Raw genomic sequence first — 12,973 nt, 5'->3', positions numbered from 1 at the left:
CGCTCACTGTTTTCTGCGGCGTCATCGGTGGTAAGTGTTCACCAAGTGTAACCTATCATCTATCGATTCAAGAGGCACGAAGCTGAATCATCTCACCCTACAAAGGCTTCTATACTTTCCAGCCCCTATTTGCTCCTCCCCAAGGCAACGCACCAGCCGAGAAAGTGCGAGGTAAGAGGAGTTAATGACAATATCTCGAGGGGGGGGAGTGTGTGGCTAATGGACATGCGTGCGTAGAAGACACGACCAAGAAATAGCAAGCTGCAGGGCTTAGACTATAGACTTCCTACCCATGTTCTCCTGAAACGAGACAATCGTCCCTTGGCATGAGTCGAGGCCATGAAACAAGTGCGAGCCTACCTACCCAGCTACAGAGCAATGATACCTGGCTCATGTAGTTCTAACAAAACCAAAAACATCAGTCTTCCATTCTCGTCTGTAGCTTCTATCTATCAGTGCAAGCTACAAAAGCAGGCCATCAAATGCTGGTAGACGATCCAGGGGCCAAAGTATCATCTGGTTCATCATCAAAGAATCATGTCATGTCATTAGATTATATAAACGGGGCATCAATACCCCAAAATAACTTATCCCAATCTATCGTGTTCAGATCCATCTTTCCTTCGAGCATCTGCCATTGTTGTTCCAGCAACACATTGTCCGGTTCGGCGCTTGTGCATGTCCCTGTTCCCGTGCCTGTGCCTGTGCCTGTGCCTGTGCCTGTGCCTGTGCCTGTGCCTGTGCCTGTGCCTGTGCCTGTGCCAGTACTCGTGCCCGTACCTACATTCTGTTGTTGCATCGTACTCATGCGCATATCGTGATTCGTCGAGTCCGGAGTCATCGGAAACGTCTCGCCATAAGGTGACATCCCCGCCACCTGCTGTTGCAGAAGATCCAGGGCGCGATGCTTAATCTTATACTTTCTGAGAATCTGGATGGACAACTCCAGCAGTTTTGCCGCCGGGGGGAATTGGCCTTGTGCCTCGTGCAATATCTTCCACGCACCAGCGATCTCATCTTCTCCCTCGCCAGTATCCTCGGCATCGCCCGTCAGACAAGCGTTCAAGACGAGCGCGATACTAGCCAGGAACAGGCTCCGCAAAACCATGGCCAACCTCAGGCGGGAGTTGAAGAAGGGCAAGCACTCTCCTTGCAGTTGGTGATCGAGCTCAAAGACCACCCTTGCCGACCTCAGGCAAACGTCGCGTGAGTACGCATAGGCAGGATCGACAGTCCCTTGGGCCAGATAAGGAAGATGAATCTTGCACAGCTGCCGGTGGAGAAGCAGATTCAGCATGTAGCGCTGCGCGGTGATGAAAGGCGAGCGTCTGGGGTCGGTAATGGGAAGGCTATCCAGATGAGAACACTCGAGGGAAAGGAAGTCCGGGGCCTCCCGCATAAACTGGTTGAGCTTCGCGTCTACTTCCAGTATACCCTTGTACACAGAGGTTTCCGAAGTCGGCGTGCCCAAGGGTGCCCGATCAATCAATGTCCGGCAAACCTCTGCCAGGCGGATGCGCTGGACAAAGTAGGAGATGCAGGTCGCCTCTGTGACTGGCCGATCGATGATTTCCACGCCTTCCATAATGTCCTCGTCGTTTGCATTCCGTGGCTTGTTGACCGCCATCTGGTTCTGGTGGATGAAGTAGAAGCCCTCCTGGGGACAGTTGAACTGAGCAAGTGTCCTGCAGTCGGTCAGTACAGGGGCTTTGAGAGGGTGGCGGCTTGCCCCTTGAACAATGTTTGATGGATATGGGGCGCCGACTCACCAGTCCGTTGCAACCATGAACCACCACACTCTCCTTGCAATCTCCTTCTTGGCCTCGCTCATCCGAAGAAGCGTCCCCATGGGACTGCCCTGGGGATCGTCGAGACGATGCAGCGATAGCTCCGTCGCCATTGCAATGGCCGACATGAAGACACTACGGGCACGGAACGACACACTCTCGTGATTACAAAAGACAAAGAACAGGATGATGAGGCCCTGGATGCATTCCAACGACGCATGCGCCGTCCTCTGCGCGTGGTCAATGACGTCCAGCGCCTCCTTGATCCAAAAGGTGGACTGCGCATTCGCCTCGACATGGTCCGAGAACAGACACCGGACATCGTCAGGGGGCGACCAGGCATACGTCGTGCTTGCGCATATGCTGAGGAGGAGCAGGATGCCGCCGACGTCGACGCGAACGTTTGCCTCCAGCCCTGCGTAAATGTCTTCGACAAGGCTCTGGACTGTGGGGACGTGGATGATGTGGTAGAACAAGGAGATATCAGCTATGTACTTTTGGAGGATGATGCGCATCTCATCTCGCCGAGGCAGCCAGATGCACTTGATGGCGTCCATCGGCCCGGCCATGGACGTTGGGAGGCCATTTTGGAAAGCATAGGACGGCTGCGTTGGGGCCAGCCGTATGGGACAGGTACGGAAGATGATGGGTTCAGATATCAAGGAGTCCTGCGCTGAGTCTCAGTCTCATCCCGAAAGCACTCCTTACCGCGCAGAGACAGGCCCGTGGGTAGGAGAGGATGCTCGGGCTCACCGTCAGCTTTTGGTCGGAACAGGATCGCTCAAGCTCCAGCGCGTCCGCTGTCAAGCGCTGCAGTCTAGGCGGCACCGGGCGGGAGGTGACGGGACGGCTCTGTTCTGCTTGAGTCTCTGCCCCTTTTCTAGGGTTGAAGTTGGAGTTAAAATTTGAGTTGGAGTTGGAGTTGAGGCTGGAGTTGAAGTTGAAGCCGGAGCCGGAGTTGTCCGCGTCTTTGCCTTCCCTCCCGGCCCCCTGAGCTGCGACGATGTTTTCCAGCCGCTCCAGACGAGCCAGCAGCTCCAGCGTCGACGCATCCTTCAGAGCCGGAGACTTGAGCTGCTGCTGCTGCTGCTGCTGCTGCTGTTGTCCTCCCACCGCCGCCGCCGCCGCCGAGACCGCCGAGACCGCGATCCCTTCATGCTGGCAGACGACACCTCGAGACGTGCAGTTGGAACACGGAAACTGGCGGCTGCAGCGCAACTTGCGCACCCTACACAAGTGGCACGAAATCGGGCGTTGTCTCGGTTGCCGGCCCATTCTGGAATATCATCCAACTGCTTAAGCCAAGAGCTTTTCTTTTTCCTTTCTACTACAAACGAGTCCATGGATTGGAAGAATAGCAATTGCTATCAGAGTCCATGGGCACTGACAGGTGCGCCTATTGGGAGAATTTTCCGCGGACTTTCCGCGGACTGCCGCTCGTACTAGTTTCTGACATCATGCACAGAAGCTCTTGCGACTTTACTCCTACAGTAGGTCTACAAATAGGCCAGTAATAGGGAGCAGCATAAGGAAGAGATAAGGTAGTCTCCTGTGGGGATAGAAGGGTAGCTGAACAAGCTGGTCACCCGAACTCGTTGGAATGGATACTTATCAGAAGGCTGTCAAGATCTTGGGGCATGTTGATATTCCGATCGAGTTTGTCCATCTTTATCCAACCCTGCAGTATTATTATTAAGGTGGAATCACGCCGGAAAGCGGGTAAGTGGAACCAAGGCTCGAGTTGACAGCTCTATTTACATGTGATGACCGTCTATTACTAGGTATTGGTTCATTATGAGGCTCCTGATGGTGAGCCATGGCTGCGCAGTGAGATGCCTATGTCCTTATCGTCCATTCATTGTTTCACAGCATCGAACATCAATCAGTCTTTACCTTAGGTACCTACTGTACTATATCATGTACAGGGCGTCACTTCCATTGCCCCTTCCGGCAAGAGTCTTGGGCAACTGGAGCAAGGCCTCCGCATTACGCTGATTGGCTGTGAAACAGACTCGGCGCCTCTAAGCTTAAGCTTTGGGAAGCAGCTGCTTATCTCAGCGTACCTTGGCATCACCGTCCCAGTCCATCGGATTGCTACGGACCTCCCAACCGATGCTGTTGCTTCACAGTCATCCTCATGAGCAGCATCCCGCTACTTTGCACGCGATTGATCGAGACAAAAACACATGACTTCTATCCTGACGCACCCCGGAAAGTATCCAGCAAAGATCTGAACTGTCTGTGAGATTGCGCATGCGGAACATTGCCACCTCTTCTGGACACTGGCTGGCCTTCTTACCCTGGACTGCCGTGTGCTATGATGGTCTGAGGGGCTCGCCACGCCCATATCGCCTTCACTTCACCACCCAGCCATCGCCATCGCCATCTCTCACCCCATGAATATGCTAGGGTGCATATTACATCCATCAAGATGATGTCCCTCTGTCGACGACGTCTCTCATCCCACTGGCATCCTCTCCCCATCTTGAAATACAGAGCCACTGTGCAAGCGGGCCACAACAGCCGGCATCTCTCGGTGCATGCGCCCCTTCGATCCAAGCAGACGCCAGACTTCGGCTCTGGCTTCACCGGGAGCTATGATCCCTCCGTGGAGTCTGGCCGTGGGCCCATGTTTAGAAAAGTGAATTTCGGAGTGCCAAAGTTCTACCCTCGTGACCTGAAAAGGCGGGTTGATGAATACGTCGTGGGCCAGGACCGTGCCAAAAAGACAATCTGCGCTGCCATCTTCAACCACTACCAGAACCTAAGGAGGCGGCGGCAGCATGAGCAGGAGGATAAGGAGAAGCATGAGAAGCTACTGCGTCAACGCTTTGCACGTGATAGGGAGCTTTCACAAAGGCGCTGGGACTCGTCTCCTCTCGAAGGTAAGTTCACTGCTCATACGCTCAAGATGCATGCCGGTAACAGGGGTCCTTTGAAAGACGAAGCACCTGGCCAGGCTTCCTCAACCCGCCAGGCACACGACTTGAATGCATCCGAGGGCGGTTCTGCGACGGGGATTCTCAAATCTGAGGAACCGGCTATTCCTGAGCACGTCAAGATTGACAAGAGCAATATCCTCGTCATTGGCCCGACTGGTGTTGGCAAGACGTACATCTTAGAGTAAGGAACCGCAGACACCATGCTGTTGAATTCGCTCGACTGATGGAAGCACTTCAGAACCCTGAGCAAGAAGATACAAGTTCCGCTCACCATCTGCGACTGCAACTCCCTGACCCAAGCGGGCTACATAGGGCAGGACGTGGAATCTTGCATCGAAAGGCTCTTGATTGAGGCCAACTACGATGTCAAGGCAGCCGAGCACGGTGTGGTTGTCTTGGACGAGTTTGACAAGCTGGCCAGGAGAGAGACAACGACGGGTCGAGACGTCAGTGGTGAAGGCGTTCAGCAGGCCCTGCTCAAGCTCATTGAGGGAACAAAGGTCACGGTCAATGCCAAGGACAATCGATCGTCTCGCACGGCTTCGCCAATCCCCCCAAACTACAGCGCCGCTGGACCCCCGACCACTTCGATGCCAGTGAGCAGTCCTCCAGGCAAAGTGGACCAGTACACCGTCGACACCACCAACATCCTGTTCGTCTTCTGCGGCGCCTTTGTAGGGCTGGACAAGATCATCCTTCGACGGGTGTCAAAGCCAGCGATGGGGTTTGGAGGGGACGTGCAGAGCCGGCACACAGGGCCGGCGGGCTCTTACACGCTGCCTCCCGAGACATACTCTCACCTGGCGCACTACAGCCCGCACGCGGCATCGACCTTTACGCCGTTAGACTTGGTCTCGTCCGAAGACCTCCAGCGATTTGGCTTCATCCCCGAGATCATAGGCCGACTCCACAACTTCTGCGCCCTCAGCCCCCTGTCCAAGGAGGACCTCTACCGAATCCTCACGGAACCACGGAATAGCCTGGTGGCTCAGTACACCGCGCTCTTCGAGACATACCCGTCTCAGCTGTACTTTACAGAAAGAGCTCTGAGCGCCATTGCAGAGCGCGCCCTCGCCTCCGAGACTGGCGCCCGAGGGCTGAAGATGGAGATGGAGCGCGTCTTGGCCGAGCCAATGTTTGACGCCCCAACGCCGTACGTCCTCATAACGGAAGCCTGCGTCAAGGGGCTTGAAAAAGCAGAGTACTGGGGCAAAGATGGGCGGCATGAGCTTTTACAGAGGCTGGAGGAAGAGCGGTTCAACCCCCAGAGTCCGCAGCACTCGCTGGAGCAGCTCAGGCAAGCGGGTGAAGGTAGGGGTTGACGGCCGAGGAGCTTTTGAGACTTGTATAATCACATTCAGGAACACGCAAAGGCTGGCTGGCCTCGCAGTTCTCGGGGCAAACATATCTACACTGTTTGGTTCGTGTGTTTGTTTGACCAATAGCTTCACTGCTGGACGGAAAAGGAGCGGTGGTAAGGAAGAAGGATGACACTGAGCCACGAGACAGTATCATCCTGGACTCGTCACTTGAATGATCAACGCCATGCGAAGAACCCCCGTCTTGCATACCTACTCTCTAAGACTAAGCTATAAATGTACAGATATTGTGATTTTTGATATAAGCCTCCCATGTCCGCTCCGGATTCTACGGGGCAGCGAGCGATGATATCGTGTGTTTGCGTTTTTTTTCTAGTTCTTGGGAGGAGACTGGACGACACCCTTGCCCTTGTATCCGGGAGAAGAGATACCAGTGAGGGGGTCGGCGTTTTGTTGCTGTTCGGATTTCGGGGTCAGCCAATGTCATGTCCCGGGCCAGCCAAAAGATGAGAGAAAAAACGCCACATGCAAGGGGGGGAAGGAGATGCATGAGCAAGCTTGCATGTTTGTACATACCTTGAGCAGCTCGTTGGAGGCTTCCTGGTACTCCTTGGTCATGGTGTAAGGCGCAGGCTTGGCGGCCATTCGGATGCCGGCGAAGAGGGCGAGACTGGCGGCGAGGCCGAGGGCAACGCCCCAGGCAATGCGAGCATTGGTTCCGGGAGGGTCAACGGTGCGGGGGCCGTGAGGACCAAAGGCGATCCAGTATGCTATATCGTGAGGAGACTCGGGTCAGCAGCTGAGGCCAACAATTCGCAGCGGAAGAGCAGCAATGACATGACAGGGCGACGCATGGGGGGCAGTAGACGCTGCTTCGGCTATTCCCATTGACGTGTGATTACTAGGCCACTCGGTCCAGGAATCCCTAATGGCTCTGATTCAAAGCCCTGCTCTCTTCTTCGTCTTCTTCTTCGTCTTCTTCTGCCCTTCGGGGTTGGTGCTTGACATCCACGCAACGCAGCATGGGATCGGATTGCCGGATCATCGTAATTCGAGCTTAATGCGGGCCATTGAAGCAAAGCGAGCAGAAAAAGGGAAAAATTCGGAGTCGACGCTGCAGCTCCGGATTGCATCGAGTAGAAGCTCGGCTGTCTCCAGCTCTTCGGGTCCGGGAGGGATTTTCGACGGAGCTCCGGGGGGGGATGGAGAAAAAAAAAAGCACAAATCGAAGCGTCAAACAAAAGCACCTACCGGCCTTCTTCTCCTGCAGCGTCAGGTCGGTCCAGCTGCCCTTCATGCGGTCACGCAGGGCCATCCACAGGTCGGCCTGCTCCTGGAGAGGCATTCCCTCCCAGCGCTTCTCGATGTTGGCTAGGGTCGGGTTGGACAGCGCATGGGACGACATGGCGCGGGACGCAGCCAGGCGGGCGCTCTGCGTCAGGGCATTGCCTCGCAGAACCACGGAGGAGCGCAGCATCTTGGGCGAAAGAAAGAAAAAAACCGGTTGTGTAATCTTTTTTTCTTTTTCGATCGAGAAGGATTGGCTTGTTGCGAGCTTGGTGAAGCTTCCAAGTTTTGCGGGGAGGGAGGAGGAGGCTGGACGGGGGAGATGGTTCAATTGGCGAGGGTTTGACGTGGTTTGTATTCTTTCTGCGGTAGTAGTGGCAGCGAGGGGATTTAATTCGGGTGCTCCATCTGGGTCTCTCTGGCCGGGACGGAATCATACGACTTCTAGTTGGCTGGCGATTTGGAGCATGGAGTGATTTAGCGCAGAAATCTTTGCCTGTTCTTGCAGCTATACCGGAATGGTGCTGCGAGCTGCTCTCATACCGGATGCGGCATAGCATGGAATCTGCGAGGCCTAGGTATCTGAACTTTGGTGGGATGATACCAAGCGGGGGACAGAAAAAGCGAGACTAAAATTCCGTGATGAACACACAAGTTTCCAATTATGCACATCTCAGCCATCAGGGTCGATCTCTCAACTGAGTGCACATATTGTGAGCTTGTATGCGTCAATTTGAAATCTAGTCTCGCTTTTTCTGTCCCCCGCTTGGATACCCAGTTGTTGCTCAAGCCATGACGAATTTACCTATAACTCTATATATAACCTCCCTATGATTCGATGTCTTGTATCAAAGAGGCAGGTAGTACAGCATTCACTATACTAGTATTACCTTTAAGAGGTGTTTCTTCCACTAGAAACATTGTTTCCTCAGCGAGAATGTGGCGTGAAAAGGGCCATTAACCGAGGTTATCAGCACTAACCAACCTTACCTTACCTTACCATACACACATACCTTTCTAGTAGTTGTAGGTACCCTCTGACTACATACCTCCTACTTAGGTACTTACATACACACCATCCTTCGTTCCTACCGAATCAGAAGCTTTTGGTGGGATGAAACAAGCCCTGCGGCTTGCGCCTGCTTTCCTCGTGGCTCCTTCCGAGCTAGTAGCAGCCTCGATGCCTCGCATGCCCGATCTGCAGCGTCATCGTCGTCAACGCGGCTCTTCCAGCACCTCCTCCATGGACCGTCCGCCGCCGCCAGACACTCTCGCCGGCAACTATGGCTGAGACATCGCTTGCGCAGGCCTCCCCCAGCCAGCCTCACCCTTCAGACGAGAGCCCCCCGCCAAAGCCCTACCATGCGAAGCGCCCTCACAGAAAGTCCAGGTCCGGCTGCCAGAGCTGCAAGGCGCGCAAGGTCAAATGCGACGAGGCCCGACCCGTCTGCCGCTCGTGCAGGCTGAGAAGGGCAGACTGCGTCTATGCCACTGCCCCGAAGGCGCAGAGATCCGCGGACACGACTCCGTCCTCGTCGGAGTCCCTTGATGACGGGCCCTTGACGCATTTCAAGCCCGCCGCCGCGGCGGCGTCTCCAACGACCGCCAAGCTCGCCAGCATATCTTCGACTTCGTCCGTATTGTGTTCGACGCCGATACTCTCTCTTGTAGAAAAGCACAACGTCCAGTCTTCTCACATACCCGCTGAGCTGCTATGCTGTCCGATGGGGCTTGACGAGGCGGACATGAAGGCACTCTGGTTCTATGCGACGCAAACGTGTACTTCGTTTTCTACCGTCGCAGACGATGGGCATCACTACATCATGCGGAGCCTCTTGGTTCGATACGGACCCGAATCGCCCTTCTTGCTCGACTCCATCTTCGCCCTGGCTGGCTTGCACATGCAGCGCCTAAACCAGCAGTTTGACGCCAAGCGCGCTCTGTCCTACCGGGTCAAGGCGTTGGCCGGATACCGCAAGGCAATTGAGGAAGCCAAGCCGGGCGACTTTCCTGCTCTGGCAGTGAATTCCTTGCTCCTCACGGCCTTGTCGTCGGAGCATTTTCGCGAACCCGACGGCAAGCAGTTGTACATACTCGACTGGCTTGTCGTGTGGAAGGGCATCCTCCTCGTCATGAATATCGTCTCCAAGTCAACCGTTGTCGAAAGCGGCCTCAACGGCTTATTCTTCCGCCCCAAGTCTGATGTGGAGAAAGCCGCCGCCTTTATCCCCTCCCATCTTGTCGTCTTGATCTCCTCCATCAGCCCCAGTGACCCCGAGTACCCATTGCGAGAGACATATCATCAAACGTTAAAGTACCTAGGCAGCCTATACATGGACTTGGCGCAGGGCCCTTCCCCGATGATGAGCCTGCGAACCATAACAATCTTCACCTTTCTCCCCAGTCTGTACATTGATGCTGCCCGCATGTTGCAGCCGCGCGCGCTGGTCATCCTTGCGCACTTCGCAGCCTTCTTCAAGCTGGTGCAGTGGAGTGTCTGGTGGCTCGAAGGTGTCGGAGACCGCACGATGCGGGATATCTGCCTCTACCTCGATGCGCAATGGCAGCCGTTTCTGCAGGTTCCGTTTGCGGCTCTTGATGCTCAAGATCATACGCAGCTGGCCAAGATTATACTTGAAGACGCAGATGCTGTCTCGCCGTTGAAGAGCTTCATGGGCTATGATGGCGTGCAATTAGGCCAAAAGGGGGGTTTGCAGTGAGGTTCTTGGTGATCTCTAGGCAGCTACCTAGGTATGACTACAATCACTGTTTGGCAAGAGAGTTACTACACCTGGGGTGATTGGTTTGGATACCTAATGGCTTTGAACGAAAGCTACCTAGTATCTCTTGTAAATACAGGTCTCAAATACATCAACGAGCTTGTTCCTCTTGGACGAATTGCTGGGTGTGAAGAGTTAATAAATGTGCAAGTACCTACCTATGCATAGGTTTACAGGACAATGTGCACAGTGGTCTACAGTAGTAGTGGAAATATTAATTTTTTTGATACTAATAGTTGCAACGTCTCTTCGTCTTTCGTACACATAGCCCAAGGATAGCATGTTTGAAACAACTCTTACAATCAGATAGCTGTTTTAACTACTATACTAGTCTATACACAGGCCGACTACTCCCAGCTCTTGGGACGAGCTAGCTGGGGCCTTTTTAGTTCTTCTCCAACTCCGCCAGAATCTTCTCACCCTTGGCCTTGGCGGAAGCCAGGTCGCCAACCATGTAGAAGGCAGCCTCGGGCAGGCTGTCACCCTCGCCGTTGAGGATGGCCTTGAAGGAGGCAATGGTGTCCTTGAGGTCGACGAGCTTGCCCTCGATACCAGTGAAGACCTGGGCGACGGTGAAGGGCTGGCTGAGGAAACGCTGGATCTTTCGGGCACGCTCGACGGTAAGCTTGTCGGCTTCGGACAGTTCGTCCATACCCAGAATGGCAATGATATCTTGCAGACCCTTGTACTCCTGGAGGATCTGCTGGACGCGGGTGGCGGTCTGGTAGTGCTCCTGGCCGACGATACGGGGGTCAAGCATACGGGACGTTGAGTCAAGAGGGTCGACGGCGGGGTAGATACCCAGCTCGGAGATACCACGAGACAAGACAGTGGTGGCGTCCAAGTGAGCGAAGGTGGTGGCGGGGGCAGGATCGGTCAAATCGTCAGCAGGGACGTAGACGGCCTGGACGGAGGTAATGGAACCCTTCTTGGTGGTGGTGATTCGCTCCTGCATACCACCCATGTCGACGGCGAGGGTGGGCTGGTAACCGACGGCAGAGGGGATACGACCAAGCAGGGCAGACACCTCAGAACCGGCCTGGGTGAATCGGAAAATGTTGTCGATGAAGAGCAGGACTGTGGAGCCGCAGTTAGCGCTGTGTGTGCAAGACGAAACACGCAAAACAGAAGCCGGTTCGGCAAGGACAAGGAAGAAACTCACCATCCTGGCCCTCCTGGTCACGGAAGTACTCGGCAATGGTCAGACCAGTCAGGGCGACACGAGCACGGGCTCCCGGGGGCTCGTTCATCTGACCGAAGACCAGAGCGACCTTGGACTCGCCATCAAGCTGAATGACGGAGGTCTCCTGCATTTCGTGGTACAGATCGTTACCCTCACGGGTACGCTCACCGACACCAGTGAAGACGGAGTAACCACCGTGGGCCTTGGCGATGTTGTTGATGAGCTCCTGGATGAAGACGGTCTTGCCGACACCGGCACCACCGAACAGACCAATCTTTCCACCACGAGCGTAGGGAGCGAGCAGATCGACGACCTTGATACCGGTGACCAGAATCTCGGCAGAGGTGGACTGGTCAGTGAAAGCCGGGGGGTCGGCGTGGATGGGCAGGAACTTGTCGGTCTTGACAGGGCCACGCTCGTCAATGGGGTCACCAGTGACGTTCAGGATACGACCGAGAGTGGCAGGGCCGACGGGGATGGTGATGGGGGCACCGGTGTCAGTGGCCTTGGAACCACGGACGAGACCCTCGGTACCTATTGCATACATGAGTTTTTGCACGCCCACTGCGGGGACAACGACGAGGAATCCTTACCGTCCATGGCAATGCAGCGAACGACATTCTCGCCCAAGTGTTGCTGTACAAGGCGTCAGATGAGTGACTTAATCGCAACAGGCATCATCGACCGCGGGCGTAACTTACAGCGACCTCGAGGACCAGCTTCTGGTTGTTGTTGGTGGTCTCCAGGGCGTTCAGGATAGGAGGCAGCTTGGCGGTGTCGAACTTGACTATGGAAGAGATCAGCCGCGTGCTCTAATGCCAGCGCAATGCTTGATGGTCCCCGTTGATGTGTTGAGGTGCGTATATATGGAAACCAGAAAAAAACGCAAGGGCCTTGTACTAACCGTCGACGACGGCACCAATGACCTGGACGGGTTATTAGCGACGAATTCTCTCTCCATTGGCCAATGCCTCTTTCGAGCTGAGCACCATCTTACCTGGTGGATCTTGCCATCTCCGACGCTCTGGGTGCTGGCAAGCCTCGCGAGGGGGGTTCGAGGGAAGGCTGGTCGGATAGCTCGTCGAGCGGTAATTGATGGGCGGGCAGCCCTGGCGAGGGACGAAACGCCGCTGTCGGGGGAGGGCACGGTTAGCTGGGGGATCCAATTCGTGTGCAGGGCGACGGGCTCGATGATTGACGGCTCACCTCTTGAACATCTTGGCAGATGACCGAGAGCAATCAGCGATGGATATGCGAATGAGGTGGTAAAGGCCGGGAGAAGTTTTCAAAATGAGCAGTTTAGGACGGGAAAGCGACCACTCCGGTAAGAGCTTTCTTCCGGGTCACGTGCAGCCGCTAGCCGTCTAGGTTGGGCCAATTGACCCCATCTTGCCAGTTTCCCCCCCATTCTGCAAGAGGCTGAGAGGTTTCTACGGGGCCAGCAGCTGCCTGTTGAGAGTTCGACTGGTCGGTCTCCGTGTCTTTCCGGCTAGTAGTAGTAGTATCTAGGTAGTACAAGTTCTACATAGCAGAGCTGCCAAGTTTCCTCTTGTGCGGCGGCCGCCTTGCCATCATCGTCACCAACCTTTTTGGCGGCACCGTGCTGTGACACTTGTTACCTAGGTAAGTAGGTTCAACTTCGATTGTTGTGTGTGCGAGAGGTACTAATTTGAAG

General features: G+C 54.9%; 5 protein-coding genes across 5 annotated transcripts; 2 read left to right on the top strand and 3 right to left on the bottom strand.

Moving 5' to 3' along the window:
- Positions 1-553: 553 nt before the first annotated feature.
- On the bottom strand, positions 554-3,062 carry TRIREDRAFT_80291 (uncharacterized protein; the record flags this gene model as incomplete). Its single annotated transcript, XM_006967413.1, has 4 exons — positions 554-631; positions 785-1,685; positions 1,770-2,455; positions 2,541-3,062. The coding sequence occupies 4 exons, from the start codon at positions 3,060-3,062 to the stop codon at positions 554-556; spliced, it is 2,187 nt and encodes a 728-aa protein (XP_006967475.1).
- A 1,156-nt stretch (positions 3,063-4,218) lies between these two features.
- TRIREDRAFT_109895 (uncharacterized protein) lies at positions 4,219-6,203 on the top strand (the record flags this gene model as incomplete). Its single annotated transcript, XM_006967506.1, has 3 exons — positions 4,219-4,910; positions 4,968-6,040; positions 6,175-6,203. Coding segments are annotated over 3 exons (1,794 nt in total), but the record flags the coding sequence as incomplete, so codon positions are not given.
- Positions 6,204-6,277: 74 nt separating this feature from the next.
- TRIREDRAFT_80288 (uncharacterized protein) lies at positions 6,278-7,568 on the bottom strand. Its single transcript, XM_006967412.1, has 3 exons — positions 7,300-7,568; positions 6,625-6,818; positions 6,278-6,504 (listed from the first exon to the last, which is right to left on the bottom strand). Exons 1-3 carry the CDS (start codon positions 7,523-7,525, stop codon positions 6,421-6,423), a joined length of 504 nt encoding a protein of 167 aa, XP_006967474.1. The 5' UTR covers positions 7,526-7,568; the 3' UTR covers positions 6,278-6,420.
- A 1,098-nt stretch (positions 7,569-8,666) lies between these two features.
- Positions 8,667-9,968, top strand: TRIREDRAFT_28975 (uncharacterized protein; the record flags this gene model as incomplete). The annotated part of the gene is made up of 2 exons (XM_006967311.1): positions 8,667-9,002; positions 9,045-9,968. Coding segments are annotated over 2 exons (1,260 nt in total), but the record flags the coding sequence as incomplete, so codon positions are not given.
- Positions 9,969-10,373: 405 nt separating this feature from the next.
- atp2 (uncharacterized protein) lies at positions 10,374-12,570 on the bottom strand. Its single transcript, XM_006967411.1, has 7 exons — positions 12,505-12,570; positions 12,296-12,428; positions 12,203-12,224; positions 12,000-12,085; positions 11,892-11,934; positions 11,278-11,832; positions 10,374-11,192 (listed from the first exon to the last, which is right to left on the bottom strand). The coding sequence occupies exons 1-7, from the start codon at positions 12,513-12,515 to the stop codon at positions 10,501-10,503; spliced, it is 1,542 nt and encodes a 513-aa protein (XP_006967473.1). The 5' UTR covers positions 12,516-12,570; the 3' UTR covers positions 10,374-10,500.
- Between the last annotated feature and the right edge of the window lie 403 nt (positions 12,571-12,973).

Source organism: Trichoderma reesei, assembly GCF_000167675.1.
Source record: "Trichoderma reesei QM6a unplaced genomic scaffold TRIREscaffold_17, whole genome shotgun sequence".
NCBI lineage: Eukaryota > Fungi > Ascomycota > Sordariomycetes > Hypocreales > Hypocreaceae > Trichoderma > Trichoderma reesei.
The sequence above is the reverse complement of the archived record's forward strand: the minus strand, read 5'-3'. Positions and strand labels throughout refer to the sequence as shown.